Source organism: Xiphophorus hellerii, chromosome 9, assembly GCF_003331165.1.
Source record: "Xiphophorus hellerii strain 12219 chromosome 9, Xiphophorus_hellerii-4.1, whole genome shotgun sequence".
NCBI lineage: Eukaryota > Metazoa > Chordata > Actinopteri > Cyprinodontiformes > Poeciliidae > Xiphophorus > Xiphophorus hellerii.
This window is the reverse complement of record NC_045680.1, coordinates 29,550,797-29,574,851: the sequence shown is the minus strand read 5'-3', so window position 1 is coordinate 29,574,851 and position 24,055 is coordinate 29,550,797. Positions and strand designations below refer to the sequence as shown.

The window sequence follows — 24,055 nt, the reverse complement described above, 5'->3', positions numbered from 1 at the left end:
ATTCTATTCTATAAGGGGTTATAGCAAAGAGATATAGATATTGTGTATAAATATAAATATGGGAGCTATATGCACAGATTATACAGATTATACAGAATATACAAGAATGTTAGGGAATGGATTATATATGTATATAATATAATACAAGATAAATAATGGCAGATAAAATTTACAGGTTGTATGTGTGTGTGAAGAAAACAGTCCGTGATGTGTGTGTGTGTGAGGATAGTCCATGTGTTATTGTTGTATGAGAGGATAGGGGAGTACAGTCCTTATAGTTTATGTTTTATGTCAGGAGGCGTTCAAAAGAGTGACAGCTGTGGGAAAGAAGCTGTTCCGGTGCCTGGTGGTTCTGGTCCGTAGGCTTCTGTAACGCCTCCCAGAGGGCAGGAGGGAAAAGAGTGTGTGTGCAGGGTGAGTGGAGTCCTTTGTGATTTTCCCGGCCTTTTTCAAACACCGCTTCCTGTAGATGTCCTTGATGGCAGGGAGCGGTGCCCCGGCGATATACTGGGCAGCTTTCACCACCCTCTGCAGCGCCTGCCGGTCGGAGACAGAGCAGTTCCCGTACCAAGCTGTAGTACAGTTGGTGAGGATGCTCTCAATGGTGCAGCGGTAGAAGTTCGTGAGGATCTCTGAGGACAGGTGGTTCTTCCTCAGGGTCCTCATGAAGAAGAGGCGCTGATGCGCCTTCTTAATGAGTTTGGAGCAGCCGGTCATCCAAGTCAGGTCCTCGGAGATGTGGACTCCCAGGAACTTAAAGGTGTCCACACGCTCCACCACTGTCCCCTTAATGTGGATGGGTGATGTAGGTCAGCGTTCCTCCTGAAGTCCACGATAAGCTCCTTGGTCTTCTCGGTGTTCAGCTGCAGGTTGTTTTTGTCACACCACTCAGCCAGACGGTCTACCTCCTCCCTGTAAGCAGCCTCATCATTATCTCTGATGAGGCCGATCACCGTGGTGTCGTCTGCGAACTTGATGATGGCGTTAGAGCCATGGACAGGTCTGCAGTCGTAGGTGAAGAGGGAGTAGAAGAAGGGACTCATCACACAGCCTTGTGGCACTCCGGTGTTTATGATGATGGTGGATGAGAAGTGGTTGTCCAGCCGGACATGTTGAGGTCGACTGGTCAGGAAGTCGAGCAACCAGTTACACATGAGTGAACTGATGCCGAGGTCTGTGAGTTTGGTAATGAGCTGTGATGGGATGACAGTGTTGAATGCTGAACTAAAATCTAAGAACAGCAGTCTGGCGTAAGTGTTCTTACTGTCCAGGTGAGAAAGGACAGAGTGCAGCACTATAGAGACTGCATCCTCTGTGCTCCTGTTCTGCCTGTATGCAAATTGGTGGGGGTCTAGTGTGGGGGGAGACAGGATCTGAGGTGTGCTAGGACCAGCCGCTCCAAGCACTTGGTAATGATGGGGGTAAGGGCTACCGGGCGGTAGTCATTGAGTCTGGTTGGGTTGGGATTCTTGGAGATGGGACGATGGAGGTAGATTTGAAGCAGGTCGGTACCACAGCGCGGGCCAGGGACAGGTTGAAGATGTCCGTCAGCACTCCTGCCAGCTCCCCAGAGCACGTTCTGAGGACACGTCCAGGTATGCCATCAGGACCCGCAGCCTTGTGGGATTTAATCCTGCTCAGAGCTGCTCCTACATCAGTGGGGAGGAAAGTCAGTGGCTGTTGGCCTGGGGTGGTAGCTGCTTTGGTTGCAGTTGTGGTATTCCCTCTCTCAAAACGAGCATAGAAGTTGTTAAGTTCGTTGAGGAAGGAGACATCAGTAGAAGCGGGGGTGGTATTGGGGTTCTTGTAGTCTGTGAGAATCTGAAGGCCTTGCCACATATGTCGGGGGTTGGAGTTAGAAAAATGATCCTCCACCTTCATTTTGTAGTGGTGTTTGGCCTTCTTGATTCCCTTCTTCAGCTCAGCCCTGGCTGCACTGTAAGTCTGTGCATCCCCTGACCTGAAGGCGATGTTGCGGGCCTTCAGCAGGAGACGAACGTCTCTGTTCATCCAGGGTTTCTGGTTGGGGTACATGGTAATGCGTTTGCAGGTGGTGACACGTTCTATGGTGGTGGAAATATGGTTCAGTACAGATGAGGCATACTGATCCAAGTCTGTATGGTGAAAAATAGTCCAATCTGTATTCCTGAACCGGTCCTGGAGCACAGCATCTGAGCCCTCTGGCCACACCTTTACTGTCCTCACGGTAGGTTTCACATGTTGGATGAGTGGTAAGTACCGAGGTGTGAGGAACAGGGAGAGATGGTCTGATTGTCCGATGTTGGGGAGGGGTGTCACATTGTAGGCTCCAGCCAGATTGGAGTAGACATGGTCCAGGGTCTTGTCTCCTCTGGTGTGGCAGGAGACATGTTGGTGGAATCTGGGAAGAACTGTCTTCAAGTTGGAGTGATTGAAATCACCCGCAACAATAAAAGCAGCCTCAGGGTATTTGGTTTGGTGTTTGCTAATAGCCGCGTAGAGTTCTTTCATGGCTAGCTTGGCATTAGCATCCGGGGGGGTGTACACGGCAGTGAGGATGATCGAGGTGAATTCCCTTGGTAGGTAATAAGGTCTGCATTTGACCATTAAAAACTCCACATTCTGTGAGCAGTGACTCTCTGTAGTAGCAGAGTCTGTGGCCCAAGCTTTGTTAATATAAATGCACAAACCTCCGCCTCTGGTCTTGCCGGAATCATCAGCTGTCCTGTCGGCTCGGTGTGTGTGGCGTCCACTTAGCTGGATAGCATTGTCTGGGCAGCTGTTGTTTAGCCATGTTTTGGTGAAAAACATGACATTTGAGTCCATAATCCGTCTGTCACTTGTGATGGATAGTCGTAACTCATCCACTTTATTAGCCAGAGAACGGACATTGGCGAGGAAAATGCTGGGTAAAGGGAGCCGGTGTGGTGTTAGCTTTAGCCTAGCTCACACCCCTCCACGCTTACCCCGCCTTTGTTTACGTTCTCGTCGCGGCCTGCGTACACTTCCACCCAGCCGGGAGAAGTGAGCAGCCTCCGGTTGTTCTGGAGATCTCTGGGATGAGTCGGAGATCGGCGATCATAGAGTCAAAATTGTAGCTCCAAATGTCCAGAAGTTCATGTCTGCTGTAGCACAGCAACGCTGTGCAATTCTTAAAAAAAGTCCAGTCATGAATAGATAAAAAACCACTAAAGAGCAGATTCTGGAGAGACGCTGAACCTCGCGTTGTTCACGCGCCGCCATCTTGGTCTTGATGTGAGTGCTTCTCTGACAGCTTATGTGTGTAATTTGTTTTTAATTTTATATCTTAATATTTTGTGGGAGCTTTACTATTGAACTCCTGGCAGGACAAAATGGGGACTGTAACGATGTTACGTTTGGCCTGTCTTTGGCTGTTCATCATTAACCACTTGGAAGTGGTACATTTCTCTTTACACCCATGCTGGTGCTGTCTATCTTTTACTCAGGTGGACTCGCCTATTCACATGAACACCAACTGGAGCTGAACTGCCTGCAAATGCTGAGCCCCTCTCCTTTCTTAATACCTGTGGAATTGAGAAGGTCCTGGTGATCCTTTTCCAATTGATGGAAAAGGATCTCAAGAGGAAAAAAACTGAACTCATCAAGGAAGAGATGCTGCCCTTTCTGCCTTTTCTCTCTCTACATCTTGGACTTCAGACATAACTTTGATTTCTGCCATGTTCAGGCGTTCTCAGGCAATCAGCCATCGTCAGCTATGTACCTGATGGAAATGATGTGAAGTACAAGGATACCATCAACAACTCTGATACCTCGTGTGAGGCCAACAACCTTCACATCAACACCATCAAGACAAAGGAGATAGTGATTGACTTTTGCATAAAGTTCATACAGACATCATCAGTGAACATCCAGGTTCTGAACATTGAGATTGTGGAGGAAATTAATCTTCATAATATTATATGCAACTGTAATGACAGGAGCCTCAAGTTGCTTGGAGAGGTTCTATCCTATATCCTTTACCCTTTACCTCTAACATTCTTGTATATAATTTTTCTAATCTCCTGGGACAACTCCTTCCTTCACTTGTGTGGTCCATAGTGAGTGTGGTACACACTATGTCACCAAAAAGCACAGTGACACTATGTCACTCTGCTGTGACGTAGTGTCACTGTGCTGACTCAGTTAGAGTCAAACTAGCTGATTTTAAGCTTGAAGACACCTGTAATGCTAATGAGAGGACACACATTGACATGTCCCTATGGTAAAAATGTTTTCAATATTTTCTACAGGCACCATCATTTTATCTTATGGGGCAATGGCTGAGATAGTTGAAGGGTCGCTGGTTCCATTCTTGCTCTGTCCGCCTCTGTCATTGTATCATTAAACAAGACTCTTGCTGAAGGACACAACCTCGCCTGCTAATGTTGATCAGAAGGGTTGATGGAGTGAAATGGCACCTTTGCTTCTGTCTCACTGCCCCAGGGCAGCTGTTGCTACAATCCAGTAGCTTGTCATCATTAGCATGTGAATGTGTGTGCTTTAAGGTCTCAAGATGTAAAGGGCATTATAAATAAAATTATTTATTATTTTTGGTCCAAGTCCATTTTTATTAGTTTATTTTTCAACTGATTCTATTGAACCACATTCCAAAAGCAATGTCTGATTTTCACTAGTTAATTTTGAGTACATTTTTATTTTGTCTTCTTCAAGATATGTGAATGACCATTGTGTGTTTTTCGATCATTAACAGCAATTTTGCCCACATGTGAATATGTATTTTGGAAAGATAAAAAATCATTAACAGTTGAACTGAAACAGTGTGGTAAGTAGCAAGTGAGAGCAGGTTGTTTATTGAGGAGTCTGATGTCGACTGCTTAAGTAAATGAAAATGAATGCCCTTGTTTTCAATAAAGTATATGAAACAGTATTGATAAAGTTGGGATCAATGACGTATTTTTGAATCTGAATGTCCCTTCAAGTTCTTTAAGCATTTTCTCATGTTTTTTAATTGGTAGAAGGGGTGGAAAATACAAATTTTCTCCACCAGCCACAGTGGTTGGTGGAGAATTTTTTTTACAGGCCATTCCAACATTTCACCAGCCATTGTTTTTTTCTTTCAATTACAAACCCCACCAGTACAAGCAAATTACATAAAACCTATGTTTTATGTAAACCAATTTACTGACAATAAGTTTACCATACATATGTACATATACAGAATAATTTAACATAAAACATGGATACCTTAGCAGAGGTGTAGTGCAATAAGTTCACTTGAAGTAAATTTTACTAACAGCAAACTAACTACACAACCCAAACATTCTTGCAATCATTTCCTATGTTGAACATTTCTACATTTTGCCTACAACTCCCCCAGATAGTATTTAGTGAAGCTATCTAGTCATTTTTAAATGGCATCAATAACTACTTTCTAACTATTCTATTTGTTGTTCCTTACTTATTTCGTTTTTTTATTGAAATTCACAGTTATTCTTATTACTAAAATATCTCAAAACGTGTTCATTATTAATTCCACGGGCTATCATCATTCCTGTGTTATCCCCATACCTATCAAGTCTCCCATTTTTTCTGGGAAACTACTGTATTTTATATTCCCCCCATCACGTCAGCTTCTCTCCCTCCCCGCCTTTACGGTAGGGGAGGGAGAGAAGCTCCATATACAGTATGTGCATCAGTCTGTAGTCCAGTCAGCCACTCCTAATCTGTACAGAAGTTCAAACTGAATGCAGCTTTTTTTTTACTGTTCAAATTGTCAACCCGCCATAGTGGCGGGTTGACAATTTGAAAGTATGAAGTGGCTAAATTGGAGCCACTTCATACTTTCACCCACATTTGGCCAGTGGCAGGTACTAATTTCCACCCCTGATTGGTAGTGGTGCCCATTGTGTGTGAGAAAAATATGACAGGAAACAGAGGACACCACAGAGCCCATTTTAGTAGTAATAAAAATAATTAATCAAAATAGAAAATAGAGAACGACCCCTACTTGGTTGATTTCATCCTGAGTCGACTTCAGAGAAATGATGATGGTTTCCAGTTGAATCTTGCCAGCAGCCAGGCTCTGTTCCAGCTGTCTCTCCTCCTGGTGTAGATGGTCCAAATCAGCCTTTGCTCGGCTAAGTTCTTCCTCCTGGTTTTGCAAATCTGACTCCTGGGAATGGATCTGCCTCTGAAGAGTTGAGATCTATAGCAAAAAGAAGAATTTATAAGAAATGACATAAGTGCTTGCAGAGTGTATGTTTTATACTGGAAGTATTTTTTTTCCATATGCAGTGTACAATGAAAGTATTATTATTATTATTATTAATGATAAAATAATGACAATAACAATAGTTTCCAAAAATATCAATAATTTAGTTACTGTTACCAACAAATACATTGTTGCCATAAATTAGTAGCAGTCAACTAAACTACTAAAATATTGTGTACATGTTTATTAAAATTGTCACTATGTCATGACGATATATGAGACAGATCATCTGTGAAAAAAAATCAAACTCCTCTGCCTCCTCCCAATGCTACTGTCACCGTCTGACGAAATGCACCGCAGCCGGTCGAAGACAGCCAATCAATGTCAAGAGGACTGTCTTAGCTCAGTCACTTAAGATCAGATACACACTGATTAATGTGCAAATGACAGAGTGACAACTGACCATTTCAGAATAACCGTTTATCTGATGTCATTGGTGACCATACTAACTAGCACGGACTTATAAATATTTCTCTACTGAAATTGACCATTAAGCTGTTTACTATAGCTTCAAAGCTTTAGTTTCAGACTAACTAGTTTCAAAAGATAGCTCAAGAGTTTCAAAAGTTCTGATACTATTTCAGAAATACTATAAAAAATTTACATTTTCTAAATTATTTCTGGAAATATTAAACAGTGTAATAATTTTGTGCTCCACACTTGAGCTGTTTGCTTGACAGTTTGATATGATTGCTTTACTTGCTGCATTTTTATTACAAATGTGCGCAAATCTTTGTCTGTATTCTGCTGATGTGGAGGAAACACAATTTCGCAACTGTAGTATTTCCATTAAATAACAAATGAAATCAGAATTACACATGAACAAACTTGTTCATGCCGTAAGTCATTAACAATAGTGGCAGTGACAGACATAAAGAGCTACATGACATATATTCATAATTCAGCCATAGACCTCATCTTCTATTAGTTTTTCGAAATTGCTGTGTTTTCACTGGGCAAATTTATTAACATAATTTCAATTTACTTAATTTTACGGTTAATGGAAATGAGCTACTGTTGGTTATCAATGTAAATTGATGCTGCCATTTTTTGTTAATTTGACTAAACATGACAAAAACTGAGATTCCTCAATTCTTATTGTGAACATTCATTAAAGGGTCAGTATTTTGTAAAATCTACTTTACATCATGTTATGATATTATTTCCTCATTATAAACATACATGGAGTGTTGGCTTGATTCTTTTCATGCATGTTTAATCTCCCGTGACAACCATTCAGCTGTCCAAAATGCCAAGGTTGACCTAGCAGTGCCCTTGAGATGCAGCTCCACCTCAAGGCTGCAGTTTCCAAGCTTCAGAGCTTTTGCATTACAGAGCACCCTACCACTTAGGACTACAACAGGAACGCAGTCCATCACACCAAAAAATGCAACGAATTGATCAGAAAGTAGTAAATTACCCTCAGGACTGGCAACGCAGCACTAAACTCAGGCTTACATTACTTCGTAGAACAATCTTTAAACCAATATTACAAAAAAATACAGGAAATGTCAGCCTTTTATACATGCTCAGACATTTGTCACCCTCAAATGTGGTGACACGTTTGCTAAACATAAAAAGCTTAATTGTTAGTTTCAGGGGGTGACTTTCTGCTCTCCTCAGTGTCCTTGAATGTTCACAATAAGCATTGAGGAATGCCTTTAGATGGCATGGCTGGTAAAATGACCAACTGGTCTAGTGTAGATATGTCTATTATTGTTCACATCCTCAGATCTGATAAATCCATCACTACGGTGAATCTTGATCACATGACCTATTGGCCATAAGGCTCGGGGCAACTGGGGGTCCACAACCATAACGACTGCCTTTTGGATAAGAGTTCAGGAGGGTTTGTTTGCCATTTTTGTCTTGTCTGTAAGCCAGGAAGGTGTTCTTTGATTAACCTTGCCCAGAAATAATCAGCAAGAATCTGAGAGTGCCACAAACATCTTCGACTGAGGTTTTCTATCTCTAGGTAGACCACCTGGGGTAGGGATCCCTCAGGTTCCACAGTCAGACCACAGATCTGCAGGCGTTCCTTTTCTGGCGATGAGGGCCATAAGGAAAGCATTTGCATCCAGGTTATTTATGAGATCCAAATTTATTTATGGGAATCATTTTCATAGTCAGACACTTGAAAATGATTCCCTAGCGTTTCTCATGCCATCTATCTTCACAATCATGGGCCTGAAACAGTATACACCAGTGGAGGAAAAAGCTGGTTTATATAACCTAAGCTGAGCGGCAGGAAGATCGGCTATTTAGGAATCGAGGGTTGAGGACAGGTGCACTGGTATTTGCCTATCGCTTCTCTTCCATGCAGTATCCAATAAGATCTCCACAGCTCTGCAAAGACCCATTCAGGACCTGGATGATGAAGATGGATGTCATACTTCTGGATGAGAAGACGGGTGAAGAGGCGAGGAGGGTCCAGGCTATAGGATGCAGTGTCGATCCATCAAGACCTTCTAGACGTCATAATCAACCTCCTACTCTGATAAGGACAACTGAGGTGTCCATTTCAGGTGCCAAGGTGAGTAAGCTTTGGGATGAAACCAATTTAGTTTCAGAAAGCACATGACACTCCTCTCGAAATGACTCTTGTTGAGCTCGCCTAAGGACGGAAGGTTCAGCAACTTTATATTCCTCAGTGCTAGGTGGAGAAGTTGAGAGCGCTTTTCCACAAAGTTCTTTAACAGTAACATCCTGCCACGTCTTGTACTGCATTCCATCCTGACAGGTAAGTGTGGAGGTGATAGCTGTTCCACAGAATACAGTCTTTCAAAGCTCAGATTCCTCTTTAAAGGGTTCAGAGTTTGGTTTTTCTGGCCATGTGTTGGGACTGTGGAGCAGGAAGGGGGGTCCATTAGACCATCAGTTTGGCACTTTGAGTTCTGCCACAGTCTTCTTCCATGTCAGGTCATCCGCTGGATTCAGGGGTCTACATTGTGCCAGGTACAGTTTTATGTCAAAACTCAGCTATCCTGGCTCCTACAAAGATTTTATAGCAGCAGGACTGCGAGTTCAACCAGTTGAAGACAGTTCAACCACAGATCTGTCCTTGTGATAGCTGAGGTGAGTTCTTTCTTCAGGATACTGGCCAGCTGTGCTGCCACCATAGATCCACAGAGCTCTAGGCGAGGGATAGAGAGGGTCAGTTTTGGAGCTACACGGGAGCGAGCTAGGATGAAGGTGAGATGAACCTGACCGCCACACTCTTCAGTCCTGGTACAAGCTATGGACGCTTTCCCTAATGCACCTGCGAAGACCGGCACTTCATGGATGTCCCCTTCTAAGTTGGCATTAGTAGGAGGAGCATAAGCACGTGGGAAGGTAAGCTAAGGTAGAAACTGAAGTTCTGCCTCCCAATCAGTCCAAGCTTGAAGGAGTGTGGATGGGAGGTTTGAGTCAGCTCAACCATGCCTCTTATCGCACAAGTGCCTAAGGAGGCATTTGGCCCGAGTAGTAAAGGGTAACTGATAATGTAAAGGGTCATACTGTGATGCAAAAATTCAATATATATTTTGGAGAGTTGGCATCTCATAGGACACAGATCTGTGTTTGTAGCTTAAGAAGTTTGTATTCCAATTCCAACTGAGCCCAAGTGTTGTCTCGGAGGATTTGTCTTCTGCCAGCCGTAGAGCCAGACTTTGTGATCTAGCTTCAGGAGGCAAATGACTTACAACCCAAGGGTTGTGACCCAAGGGTTGTAAGTCATTTGGCATAAATTGAACCTGCTAATTTCAGCAATTCTGTCAGTCAGTCTACAAGGATTTTGGCTTCTCTAGGCAAGCTAACACTGTGTATGCAGTTGTCCACATAGAAACAGTTCTCAATGGTTCTGTCACAATGCTGTAGAGTGAATGTTGCGCAGCAGGGGCTTGAGGTTGTCCCAAAGGGCAGGACTTGCCACTCAAAGATTTTAGGAGGTTCATCCACCTTTAAATTCCACCGAAGGAACTTCAATAGGGGGCAATTTTCAGGGAGAAGTACTTGATGGAACATCCCTTTGATATCTTCACTGACAGCCATAGGATATTCATGAAACCTGACCAGGACTTCCAGTAAGGGGGCTCCAAGAGTAGGGCCAGGCAGCAGAAACTGATTCATGGACTGTCCAAGGTGAGAGGTGAAGTGAGAGCAGTTGAAAACCAGACAATTCTTCCCATTATGACTGACAAGATGATGGGGAATGTACCAGATCTCCTTTGATGACGTGCTTGGTGTCACTTCCTTTGCAGCTCCCGATTGAATCAACTTCTATATTTCTGCTCTGCAAGGATCGGCCTGATGGGAATCCATTAATGGGTGACTCGCTGTGCTTTGTAGCATGGTCATGACAGATTCCTTTGATGCATTCAATGGCGATATATGTGCATGGCAGAGAATAGATGTGGCATACCTTATAACCAGTGGTGGGAAGTAACGAAGTACAAGTACTTCGTTACTGTACTTAAGTACAATTTTCATGTATCTGTACTTTACTTAAGTAGATTTAATAATGGGTACTTTCTACTTTTACTCCACTACATTTTACAGTAAGTATCTGTACTTTCTACTTCACTACATTTCTACAAAAGTGTCGCGTTACTCGTTACATCCAAGTCGCACTGCTCTCTTTTTGTCCGTTAAAATATGAAGTTCAGGGACTTTAAGGTGGCGCCGTAAAATCCAAGCAATAACGTGACTTAGTGTCTGTTGTCACCCATCGCCTCCCCCTTTAAGCTCCAGACATGCGCAGTGGTTTCCTCTGAGCGGGAGAAGATGTCTAACTAATCGATAGTAGCTGCATAAATCATAAGATATGACGACATGTAAAACCAGCAGCGCTTCGCTTTCACAGACGGTGGGACTTTGTCCAACTTTTAGCGTCACTTGGAAGGAAAGCTTAAAGAAAGGTAAGATCTGTGGACGTGATGCTAGCAAAGCTAGCTGTACTGAGACACATGTTGCATCTGCGATGAAAAAAAGTTGTCACTCATGCGCTGAATTATTGTGTGGATTCAGGAACGATCCGATTCTTCTGGACGGATCTTTACTAAGGTTGATGGGACTGAAGCCTCACTGAGAGCCGTTCTTTGTTCTTGTATACACTGCAATAGCTATATATAGCTATATATATTATATAGCTATATATATATATATATATATATATATATATATATATATATATATATATATATATACACACACACATTTATTTAATTGCCGAATAAGTAAAAGTTGAACGTATGAACACAGAGCATGCTCATTGATTGATTTTGTCTCCTGTCATGGTGGCAAACATGCAGTGGGAGGGAGGATGAGAACAGTCATGGTGCTCCTTCTGCTTGTTGCGCCGTTGGACAGTGTTCATAGTGTTGTTGTAATGTTACAATTACAACTGTAATTGTAACATAGCAATTACAGTTAATTGCTATGTTTCATGGTTTAATGGTGCAGACAGTTGTGGTTTCTGACATAGGCAATATGGGCAACCGCCCAGGGCGTTATTTTTATAGGGATGGCAGGCGACCTCTGCGGATTGTAGCACAGCGATGAAAGCAAAACAGAATGAAATGAGTTGTAATTGATACTGGTTAAATATATTTCAGCTCTAAGTATTTATATCTAGGTGTTTTTATGGAAATGTGGATCTTTCAGATCAATCTGAGAACCAATTTTGATAGGTGCACTTCATTTTATTGTGTCATGTAGCGCAGGGCGCTGGTCTTGGTCTCGTGTTCAGTGGTCTTGACTACAACTCTGCTACGTGGCTCCTCGATTGCATGTCTTCCCCCCCACACCTTCGTTCCATCCCCTTTCAGTTGGATTTCTTTCTAAATAAATGTCACTAATGAAGTTCATGCTACGTTAGGACAGGAAATAAGATGTTTCCATCCCTGAAATTATGATGCATAGAATCACATATCTAAGTCTAAACTCTTACAGAGAATAAACACAATAAGAACATGTTTAATCTGTGACATTGTTTATTAAAATGGCACATTTATGATGTATTCAAATTAAATACTATCGGCACACTTAATGATATTAGCGATTAGGTTATGTATTCAGCAAGTACTTTTACTTTTAATACTTAAGTATTTTTAAAAGCCAGTACTTTTTTACTTTTACTTAAGTAAAATGTTAATGTGGTACTTTGACTTTTACTTGAGTACATTTTTGCCTGTGTATTTGTACTTTTACTTAAGTACATTTTTTGAGTACTTTCTCCACCACTGCTTATAACCCTATCCACCATTATGCGAACTGTTTTAGTTATGAGCAGAGGCACAGCTTGCAGATCCTGCTTTGACCAGGTCACATTCTTTTCAGATGTGCAAAAAGAAACACATCTGTAACTATTTAAGCTACATTCTTAAATAAGTCATCTGATTGGGAGGATGTGTACAAGCATAGGGCAAGCTGCGTCGGCTAGCCCATGAAAAGATTGATCCCTGAAGGGTCCACCGCAGCTGGGTGTGGACAGCTGCTGAGCTCCCAGTTGGGCTGGTTCTATGGGGCATTATTGGCTGTGCCAATAATGAGCAACTTCACGTTCAAAAAAGTGTAGTCTGCGACTCATTAAATTTGCAAGTGACTTTAGAAAAAACAAGCCCAAAACTGCTTATAATAATCGGACTTGGCGACAGCAACTCATAATAGTTCCCGTTTTTCCAGCAACAAAATGCACTGTCCTCCCTCCATTGTTTACATTTCTGTCACGGAGCTACGTTGTAACGCGTTACTGACATCACTGGTTCTGAGGGTCCTTTCACATTATGAAGGACTGTTACAGTCTGTTTGAAGGTATGGGCATCTTTCCTTTGGCAGGTCCATTCCTTGCTCCCTTTTCCCTTCTCCCTCCCAGGTTGGCTGTCGAACCCTTGGCTCCATGACTCATGACGAAGCCAATCAGATAAGTAATACAGGTGGTGCCAGGCTGTTTGACCTGATGTCGACGGAAGTTAGCTCTTTGTTCTGGAGGAGCTTGCTTATTAAACAGGCAACATGGGGCCACAGTTCAGTCCGATTTCTCCCTCAAGTCCTAATGTTTGTAACAGACCAAATAGTGACTGCACCAGGAGAGAGAACCTTTGGAAGGCTACTATATCACCTTGCCTTATTTCTGAACTGTCTAGGACAGGAGTGTCCAAAGTCGGCCCTCCAGGGCCGGCATGTTTTTAGAGAAATAGAGGCCCAATTTCAAAGTGTTAAATTACAAAGTTTAAATTTTTATATATAGCAATTTTATAACAACTTGATTGTGCTATACAATGGCACTATGTGACACATACATTTGTATTTAAATGCCCCTTTAAATGCAAATTTAAAGGGGAATTAAATCAGTAAGCAAAGATGCATATATGTGATTCAAATTCAAATTTCTCATGTTGCTTCCTTTGGAAAAATAATTGCCCATCCTTGTTATTGTCCTCCAGGCAAGTGTTACTGTATATTTTTGATATGTAGCAAATGAAAACATTATTACTTTGCAGCACATGTTCATATCTTAACTATAAAATCACATTTACAAATTTGTTCTTCTTTCCTCACCAATTGAGATTCCTCCTTGCACTTCTGGTGTACTTCATTCAACATATCTTCCAATTTATGCTTTTGCTGTTCCATCTCCTCCAAACGGTCCTGAGCATCTTGCTTCTGCGCCTCCAGTTCCTGCAGATTGGTTGTCTCTCTGTCCATGTCATTCTGCATCTCCTGATAGATCGTTAGTTAAAACAAATAAATTATAAAACCAGTCACAGTCCCTGCAACCTTTACATGTAAATGTATCCATGAACTCATAGCTTTTCATATTATAGTAGCCTGATAATTTTAAAAAATTTGAAATGTAGAACACTGTGAAAATGTCCTCACCTGCACCTCAGCACTCTTTTGTCTGATAGCTTCTTCCATCTCCCTAATATCCTGATCCAGAGTGTACTTCTCCCTGAGACACAAACACAATAAAATCACTTTGCCACATGTAAATGAATCAGCATAGTAATGACACAAAAATTAACAAATCAAACATCAATTATGACATGCATAAAGAACTAGACGCAATTTTTAGCACATTTGGATGGCATAGGTTGCATACTTTACTAATAAGCTGGTGTGTCAAAAGAATTTCAACTAATTTCAGTTCAATTCAAAAATACCTAATTTGTCCCAAAGGGAAATGAAGTCCTTTACCCTCACCCCCTAAATCACCAAAAACGCCTGAAAAGGTATACCCAAATTAAACCAGCTGCTGTTCTTGAACAATTTATACTACATGCAAAACTTGGTCTCTTTATGAAGATGACAAGCAAAATTTTCTATTTTTGCAGTCAAAAATACTTTAACTGTAAGCAGCTTGTAGCTATTACATTTGTAACACAAAAGAAATTGAAAAATTTTGCTTCCCTCAGATTTTTCATTTTTATTTCTTGTAAATGCACATTGAGTGTTGAATGTATGGACTGGAAAATACAATAAATCTGTAGAATAAAGTATTCTGCTCATGAATTTCAAGACTGATCAAAATAGCACAAAAAAGAAATGTCATTTTGGACATGTTTATTTGTGAGGATGTACAGGTGTTGTCCAAGTGTGCCATTTGGAGTCTCCGTTTAGAATCTCCAAATGGCACACTTGGACAACACCTGATATACAAATTTCCGATGACTGTAACTCCTCAGTGCTTCAACATACAGTCATCAATGAGGGCTTTAATGAAAGATAATGACCAGAGGAGTCCTTTGGTAGACATAACATTACTGATAGTGGAAATTACTAATGATTATATAAATAAAATACCATATCTGGGGGGGAGGAGGGGTTAGCGTACAATCAGACCTCCTCGCCCGTGCAATACGCTGTCTGTCCGAATGTAGAAATCACAAGAGGTGATGAAGGTGAGAAGGACCAAACAGAAGAAGAGGACAGAGTTGGCCGTAGTGTGACAGAATGGACATTAGAAATAATTACACCCCCTCCCTTTTTCTTACTTTATTTAAAGACTGTTGACTATATTCATAAGCTGCACTTCTTCTTGAACTGAGATGCATTAAACTGCAGTTACAGCAGTTCGCCACCAGTTGGCACATAGAGCACGGTGAGCACTCCTGACTCAGCGAGCCAACGGCAACTTAGCGCAGTAACGGCTGGTCAGCGGAGGCGCTCACTGTTGCTCTTGTTTGTTAACAGGTCAACTAGCACTGCTATTCATATGAATTGTCTCTTAAAGGGGAAGTGAGATAGAGTAAAGTAACGAGATATTTGTGTGTAAGTTTTGAATGAGTATTTGTTTGACCTACAGTATATTGTAAATATTTATTGACTCAGCGAGCCAACGGCAATTTAGAGCAGTAACGGCTGGTCAGCAGAGGTGCTCACTGCCACTCTTGTTTAACAGCGTTCATCGAATAAAAGAACCTGTGAAAACCACACTGAGTAATCATTAAGTGTGCAACAAAAATTGGTGGCCCGTAAGGGGATCAGCCGTGCTTCAGTAAAGAGAGAGAGAGACTGTGGCACACCAGCGATGGAGTTGGAGCAACTGCAGGACCAGCTAAGTGAGGCCCTGGTGCAGTTGAAAGTGGACCAGCTACAAGAGGTGTGTTTATATGGAAAAGTCTCAGCAAAAAATCAGACCAGAAAGCACAAGCTGATCAGACTAATAGATGCAGCTGTAAATACAGCTATAGAGAGTGAGGAAGAGGATGTGGCTTGTGAATTCCTCAGCAGATTAATATCAAAAGCTAAAGAAGTGAGCGAATATGAGATGTCAGAGATGGTTGACGATGCTGTGAATCAGGATAATGCTGCTCTTATAGGTTTGCAAGAAAAATATGCAGCATTACAGCTAAGTTTTCAGGCTGCAACAAAGAAATTACAGGGAGAAATGGCAAAATTGGAAAACAAAGTGAAAAAACAGGAAACATCACCACTTCCAACACAACCTGCCAACCCCTTTGCAGCACATCCACCAGAAGTTACAATAAGAAGAAAGTTTAAAATTAATGGCCAAATTGGAGAAAGAGGTCAGAGAAAGAGGTCAGGTTTGTCCTATTCAAACCTGATCCATCAGATTGAAATGGGCCTAAAAAGAAATCACAGTGAAGTGGAGATCATAGAGGCTGTGGTCAGAGCTATTAGCCCAGGTTTACCCCTCCATGGTATGCTAGAGATCAAAACAGACTTTACTATTGCACAGTTGCGTACAATATTAAAGGGACATTACAAGGAAGACAGCTCCACTGACCTGTACCATCGTCTAATTAACATTACACAGGATAGTAATGAGTTTCCACAAAATTTATTGTTTAAAGTAATAGAGTTAAAAGAAAGATTGCTCGCTGCATCTAGAGAACCTGGTTCAGAAGAGGATTATGGCCCAGAACTGATTTAAAAGAAGTTTCTGAGAGCAGTAGGAACAGGACTTATTAATGATAATGTTAAACACCAGCTCAAGAACTTCCTGGATGATCTGACAGTTACAGATGATGTACTTATAGTAAAGACTAATCAGGCAGCCAGCATTGAATGGGAAAGGCAACAGAAATTCAGAAGGAATAATAAAGATCTGAAAGTTAGGGAGGTTAGAGGAGAAACACAGGCAGTTCCCAAAACAACAGTTGGACCAATTTGGGAGCAAGAACAGCCATCTTCCACCAGGAAAAAAAATAAAACTGGAAAAGTGCAATTATCTGCCTCTCACACAGAAACCGAGCTCCTAGACGCCATCAGACAACTTAAAAGTTAGATGCAAGACATCAGGAGACTGGTTAATGACTCTCATTTACCTGTTTCCAAATCAAGACCAAGTCGGATATGTGGCTGTAAACATTGCCAGGACAACAATAGAGGAGAGTTTTGTGACCACTGCTTCAAATGAGGATAAGGTGGGCATCTATCACGTGGGTGTAGATTTGTTAAAAACACATCAGAAAGGCCCGGAGAGGCAGATAAGTCTGTGGGCAGTGTGACATCTGTACCAGCAACAGGAGATGATAAAAAGGAAAATGACCAAACAGGAAATGGACACAAGCCTACCACTGACATCACACACCATTCAGAACCTAAATGGAGTGAGACACGCAGCACCTGAGTTGAATGAGAGTGTTAGTATCAACCTCCTCTCTCCATCACAAAGAGACAAACTGCTCAACTTGATTGGAAAGAAGTGTGCCATTATCTGCCAGCTGGATGGAGTGGAAACCAGAGCTCTATGGGATACTGGATCACAGGTCTGCCTCATGAGTGAAAAATGGAGAAAGCAGAATCTCCCCCATGTTACTATCAGAAGTCTCACTGAAATTATTGGACCTGGAATATTGGATGGAAGAGCAGTGAATAAGACACCAATCCCTTTTATTGGCTGGGTTGAGGTCAAATTTAAATGACCATCTGAGAGTCAAAGACAGCTAGAGCCCTGGGTCCCAGTTCTAGTTGCTGAAGAGGATGCGGTGGGAGAAGAACCTATCATTGGTTACAATGTGATTGAGTACCTATTAAAAGTGGGTCTAGATCCTCCCCCCATCATTACAGAAGTTGTTAGTACAGCATTTTCTATTGAAAATAAGAAGGCAGAGGTATTTCTAAAAGTCATGAGAAATACAAATGAGGAACAGGGCATAAGTACTGTTAAAGCATCGAGAGAAAACTTCATCATCCCAGCTGGCCAGATGAAGATGGTGAAGTGCAGTACACGAGCTGGTCCACTTGCAGGTCAGCAAGGAGTCCTATATGAACCTCTGTCACAGTCACAGCTACCAGAAGGACTAAGGGTTAAAGAAGGAATAGTGTGCCTACAACTGGGTTCCTGGTCCTGCTTCAGAATCTCAGTGAACAATGATACTGCTCATGACATTGTCTTACCCTCCAAAAGTAAAGTAGGTCAAATCCAAGCAGTAAAAGCAACGTATGTGGCACCAACAGAATCAACAAAAATAAATGAAATAGAGACACCAAATTTCAATTGTAAAAAGGGAACTTTAACAGGATCAGAGAGCAAAGGGGAAAAAAAGAAAACCAAAGCAGGGCTGAAAGTGAAGATCGTTGGGATCCACCAGTTCAAATCAGCCACCTTTCCCCAACACAACAGCAGTTTGGGAAAGGTGGACATTAGGGAGGAGGTGGAGGAGATTGATTCTTTTCACAGATTAACTGTCTCATAACAAACTGGCAAGAAATGGTGTCAACTTTAATAAATATGGAGAAAACACATTTCTTATTAAAGTGCTATACTGCAGCTTGAATAAAATGCAAATACATAGCATTTTTTAGAAGTCTGGATTGTTTCATGTATATTTTGCATGTTGCTTATGACTGTTGCTGGTGGGGAGAGACATTTCAGTATCTAAAACTAATAGAAAAAAAATTAAGCAACCCACATGCGTACGGTATATGGACTGTTGGATGTAAAATTCATGACCAGTAAATATTGTACTAGTATCAGTATTGGACCAAAGAAAGCAAAGCTTTAAAATTGTGACACTTTTGATGGGTCAGATAGACTCAAAAAATTGTAACAGCAGCTGCGCAGGAGGGGCCCAATTTAATTTTTTTGTCATGGTGTCCAAGATTCCTGGCGGCACCCCTGGGATGGGGAGTGGTGTTTTATAAGTTTATTTACCCAGCCTGGCTTGTAGACTTCTCCAGCTTTCTTGTTTCTGTTAACATTCGCAACACCTGCATTTCTTTCTGAGCCCAACCATAATCCATGGAGATCCTATTGATTTTGATATCTTCTCCAGGTGGAAAGACTCCAGAGGAAGTCACTCATTATGTCAATATGACTTTGATGTTCTATTTTCCGCAATACCAGTAACTTATCAGGCTGTTAAGTGAGCTGAAAGTCGTGTTCCATGGAAACTGTTGAATAAATAATGAATGGTTATTTATAAAAACCATTAATTAATAATAATTAATTACCTTCATGTTTTTCTAAGCAAGAAGATGTTTTCTCCTTGCAAACCCCCAGTTCTATATGCACACAGTTAACAGAAGCATATAACTTTTGAGAAAGTATTGGACAGAGAATTAACAAATCCTGATTGTGACGTCCTTAGTTTTGAAATAAAATTTCATTCCAAAGCATAAAATTCTTTAAATGTTCTTTTAATAAAATTTGCCAATTTCCACGGGTCTGCAATCATCCACAGCAACTCCAAAGGCTATCAACTGAGGGATTGACACCAACCTATCAATTGACTGATGATTTAGTAAGTTAAGATAAAAATGCTCCATTTAATGATCTTAATACAATTTAACATAAGTTATAAAGGAGAATTCCAGCATTTCCAGCTCCAAGTGAACCTGACAAAATAAGGCCTGTAATAGTTAACACCATAGTCACACATGGCAGTTCAAAAAAACCAAAAACATATAAATTGTATTTCTTAAGATGTACAACAGTGGCAATTGGCTTGTGTCACATGAGTGATATCGCAACAGTGTACATCAAAAAGGAAGCTGAAACGTCATTAAGTTATATTGAATCAGAAATTAGTAAATCATTGATGATTTACTAATCATCAATGATTAGTAAATCGATTAGTAAATTGAGTCAGAACAGAAGGAGGATAGAGTTTAGGCAGTCTCTGGTCTATGAAACATCTGCTAAAAATACGATTTGAAGATATATCACAATTTTCAAACAAATTTTCTTCAGCAACATATTCTAAACTGGACAAATTCTTCTCTGAATGATACCTGTTTGACTATGAAGGTACGTGTTTTGTTTTTTTCTAGCTGTTAGTTGATATGCTAGGATAGCAATAGTAATTTGTTAGCTGGCTAACATTACGTAGCCTATCTGTTTTGGAAATAGAACATATTTAGGCTCTAATCCTAATCAGATTCTTATAGTATAGACTGGGGTTGCCACCTGTCACGTACAATACAGAATGGTTTTTAATTTGACAATTGTTGTTTTCCTGTGCTGCTGGAGCATCCTGCAGTTTTGGTTGCCTAGAGGCAAACATCACACACTGGCTACTCCACCACGTTCTGAGAAGTCAAACTCAGGTTGTGGTGCGCATCCTGTATTTCGATTTCTGAAAGGTGGCAACTCCAGTAAAGAATATAAATAATTTTTACAACCACCCTTCTGCTGGTAGCTACAAAATTCTGAGTAAGATAAAAGTCACTAATGTTAATGAAATATTTCCCCAAACACAGTTGAGGGAGAGAGCTCAGTGAGGTGAGTGACCCACCTCACCTCAATTTTTCACCCACGTGAAAAATTGCAGCTAAGCCTGAGTGGTTAGTACTTCGTTAGTGCAGGTTCGTGGTATTAAAATTTTCTTTTGTGCTGCTTTGGTTTCTGAGATATAAAAAATAATTTTTTAGATCATCCAGAGGTCACCATTCTCCCATGTTGCTCCAAAACAAACCAGAGAGGGATACTTTTTTAGTGCTCTGCTAGTGCAGGTTTGTGCCATCAAAATTTTTGTTTCGCCCTGTGACTGAACCTTCAATGGACAGAGGAATAAGACCATCCCAGATATGGTAGGTTGTTAGGTAGGCTACTGTTGAGAAAGATGGACACAACAAAACAAAAAGAGAAATTATGAATCACATCAGAACATGTAAAATATTTGACAGATAGCGCTTAAATCAATATTTAAAATGCTTTTCTTAACAACAGTGTTGAAAGATGTCAGTGATTTTACATTAATAGAGAAAGTGAAACTTTTAACATTATAGCACTAACAGGCAGCAGTGTATATTTTACCTAACTGTGGCTATAGCTCCTGCTAGCTGGCTTACTCTCTGATCGGAGGCTGTTTCTTTTATACACGGTTAGAGAATGGTGAATTGATAATGACTGATAACGATATCACGGCTAACTAACACATAAATACTGTTATTAATCTAACCTTTCTTTGTATCCTTAAAACAAAGAGTATCCGTGAATTTTTCAGTCAGGTTTCCCTAGACAAAATCACACCGTAGGTACAGATACACTGAATGGGTTAGAACAGACGTTGTCTGACATAATTGTGAAAAGGGCCTATGATTTGCTAATTGAATTAGGAAATGCACATCTGAACCATGAACTAAAAAACGTAAGCTCCACACTGATTAGAAAAGGAATGGAAAATAAAGAATCAAAACTCTGACTTTTGGTATAATTTTGATTTGCAGTTATTATTTATTTTTATTTTTTTTATTTCGTTTATTTAACCAGGTAAACCCCTTTGAGATCTAGATCTCATTTTCAAGAGGGACCTGAACAAAAGTCTGCAATACACAGTAACCTGGTTACAAAATAAAACTAATTAATACATATGCACCAGTGTAAAACAATAGAAAACAATTTAAAAGCAGTGACACTGTTTAATAGAATCTCGTTGCCTGTTTTTAAGAACAGCTCGAAATAAATCCAATGAAATCAGTTCTGACATCTTGAGTTCAGACTGGAGCTGATTTCAGGCTGAAGGAGCATCACACTGACTGCTTGCTTCCCCTTTTCAGTTCGAACACGTGGAACTTGCAAAAGAAAAATGTTATTTGAGCGTAAAGAATGGGAATTAACAGATCTATGCAAGAGAGAGCTTAAGTATGCTGGAGCCAAGCTGAGTAGAGATTTATAAATCAGGATCATCAGGTGATTATTTCTCCATACGCTTAAAGGAGGCCATTCAGCTTTTGCATACAACTCACAATGATGTATAAAACGTCTGCTTATTATTGTGCTAACAGTACCACTTACCTGTGCAACTGGGCTATCTCCTGACTAATATCATCAAGCTCCTTGATGCCACTGAACTCCCCTGAACCCACTGAACTAGAGCTGTCCTGTCAACACAGAAAAATAAAAGAAAGGGGTAAGAACCTTTGGAAAGTGAACTTTGATCATAAAAGAAAACCAAAGGATTAAGAGGCAGTAAACGATATAGGGACTGAGGGACAGAAACAGAGATAAAGAATGAATATTAATGCAGCAGGAAACAAGCAGTACATATCTTTTTAGTAATAAATAGTCACGTAGGGGAGGAACCACATTTGTCCCATTAATGAATTTCACCGCATTTGCAAAAAATATTAGACTTTGAAATCTTCATATCGAGTCCTTTTTTTTAGAAGGTGTAACACAGTGTCCTGGCATTTCAAGCAATGTGAGCAATTTCCTAAAACATAGCCAGCCATCCTCAGTATTGTTTTTTCTTGCCCCAGCCCAAGATGCATCTCTTTGTGCATCTCTGGGGAACTTGGTCAATTACTAATGGTGTACCAATTGACCAACCACTGATCATAATCATCTGATTTCTGTGAAAAAGTATATGATCAGTAATTGCAAATTACTGTCTTTTGTTGCTGATCACAAAAACAGATCACCTCATACTTTGCAGCCTGCTTTTCCTTGACACTGCGCAAGCGGGTGGCAGCAAATTCTTAGCAATGCTGTGTGGAACTTTAACATTCTGAGAGTGATGGAAAGTTTGCATATTGCAACGGAAAAATACCTCAGGGTGAAGCACATCAAAATGCATGAACACCACGAATTTAATATGATATTTAAAAAGCAAGCACATTACGGAGTATGGCTATATTGAGGCTCAATGCAGAAAAAAACACATCCAGAGCGGTCAGACAGCAAGTAGAGCAACACACCATTCCCAACACTCACCCGCTTAATCACGACAGTCAGAAAGCTAAGTAAATAACCCGGAAAATAATTTAAGTTATCGTGCTAGATGATGTGCCAGCGATGTAAGACACTGGGTTCTGCTCTCACTGTTGGATCGCCACTACGCAGTACTGAGGAGTAATATTTCACAGACATAGTGCCATTTAATGTCCACCAGGTAGTATTTTCTTAAAACATTAAACATCTTTTTAAAAATGCAGCATGTAATTTAAAAAAAGGTTTTAATATAACTTTTGCTATGTTCTAACATGAGATAAAATGAGGAGAGAGAAAAAATTGAGCTCCTTTTCCTACTCACTGTGTTCTGCAGAGTTAAACCGCTCAGTCAGACACAACCAGGATAAAACAGCTAGCCATGCTCACAGGTAGGTTTGATTTAGTAACTTAAGATTGTTTATTTTAATGCAACCTGCATTTGACGTTGAATGAATGTTTCCTGTTTTACTTGACAATATTTTATATAGGCACTTTTGTGAGATTTATTTGACTTTATGTATAATTTTAGGCTGTTGAGAGCCTTACTGTTAAATATTGTATTACTGATTTTAGGTTTTCCAGTTGTCTTTTTGAGTGAATGTTTGCTGCATTGTGCCTGCAAATATTGTACATGAGACTGTCTTGGGAAAGCAAACTATCTTTAGTCGGAGGCTTCTTCAGTTTCAGTGTAGTACAGATCTTTCCTGCCAACAGCCATCACAATCTGCAATAACTCTGAAGAACCTAAATTAATGAGTTTCAACAACATTTAATTTCCCTGTGGGATTAATAAAGTGTTTCTGAGTTTGAATTGAATTGACTTTTTATTATTTCCCCCATTTACTAGTAACAAAATTGTGAAAAATGTATAAATGATCTTTTGTGTCAAAAGATCACTGACACAAAAAAAAGTAGAAATGATCATTTGTGTCAAAACAGACGCACACATATTTGTTATTGTGTTCGTCATGTTACTTTTTAGGGGTTTTTTTGTGTGTTTATTTGGAGGCTTGCTGCTCTTTCTGAATGCCAAATGTGACTCTGCAGTGAAGCTATTTAAATATGAATAAGCTGACTTTTAAACAGTCAAATCTAGTCAAAATGTTTGCCAAAAAGAGTAGAAACTAAGCAAATATTGTTGCTTCTCCTCCTCCTCTGGATGATTCAGACACATCACCTGAGCCTGGAAACGTGTAACCCAAATTTAAATATGACTTAAA

General features: G+C 40.5%; 2 protein-coding genes across 7 annotated transcripts in view; both read right to left on the bottom strand.

The window, feature by feature from the left end:
• LOC116726052 (uncharacterized) overlaps positions 1–24,055 on the bottom strand; it is a 591,833-nt gene that overhangs the window by 66,333 nt on the left and 501,445 nt on the right. The gene's annotated exons all lie outside the window — the stretch shown is intronic.
• eps15l1a (epidermal growth factor receptor pathway substrate 15-like 1a) overlaps positions 1–24,055 on the bottom strand; it is a 138,560-nt gene that overhangs the window by 48,842 nt on the left and 65,663 nt on the right. For all 6 annotated transcript variants that reach the window (XR_004340523.1, XM_032572523.1, XM_032572522.1 and 3 more), the window contains 4 exons: positions 21,921–22,006; positions 14,093–14,165; positions 13,772–13,933; positions 5,969–6,166 (listed from right to left, as the gene is read on the bottom strand). Coding sequence is in view for 5 of the 6 variants with exons in the window: in XM_032572523.1 (XP_032428414.1) it covers positions 5,969–6,166; positions 13,772–13,933; positions 14,093–14,165; positions 21,921–22,006 (519 nt within the window). In the remaining variant the exon portion in view is untranslated. The remainder of the gene's footprint in view (positions 1–5,968; positions 6,167–13,771; positions 13,934–14,092; positions 14,166–21,920; positions 22,007–24,055) is intronic.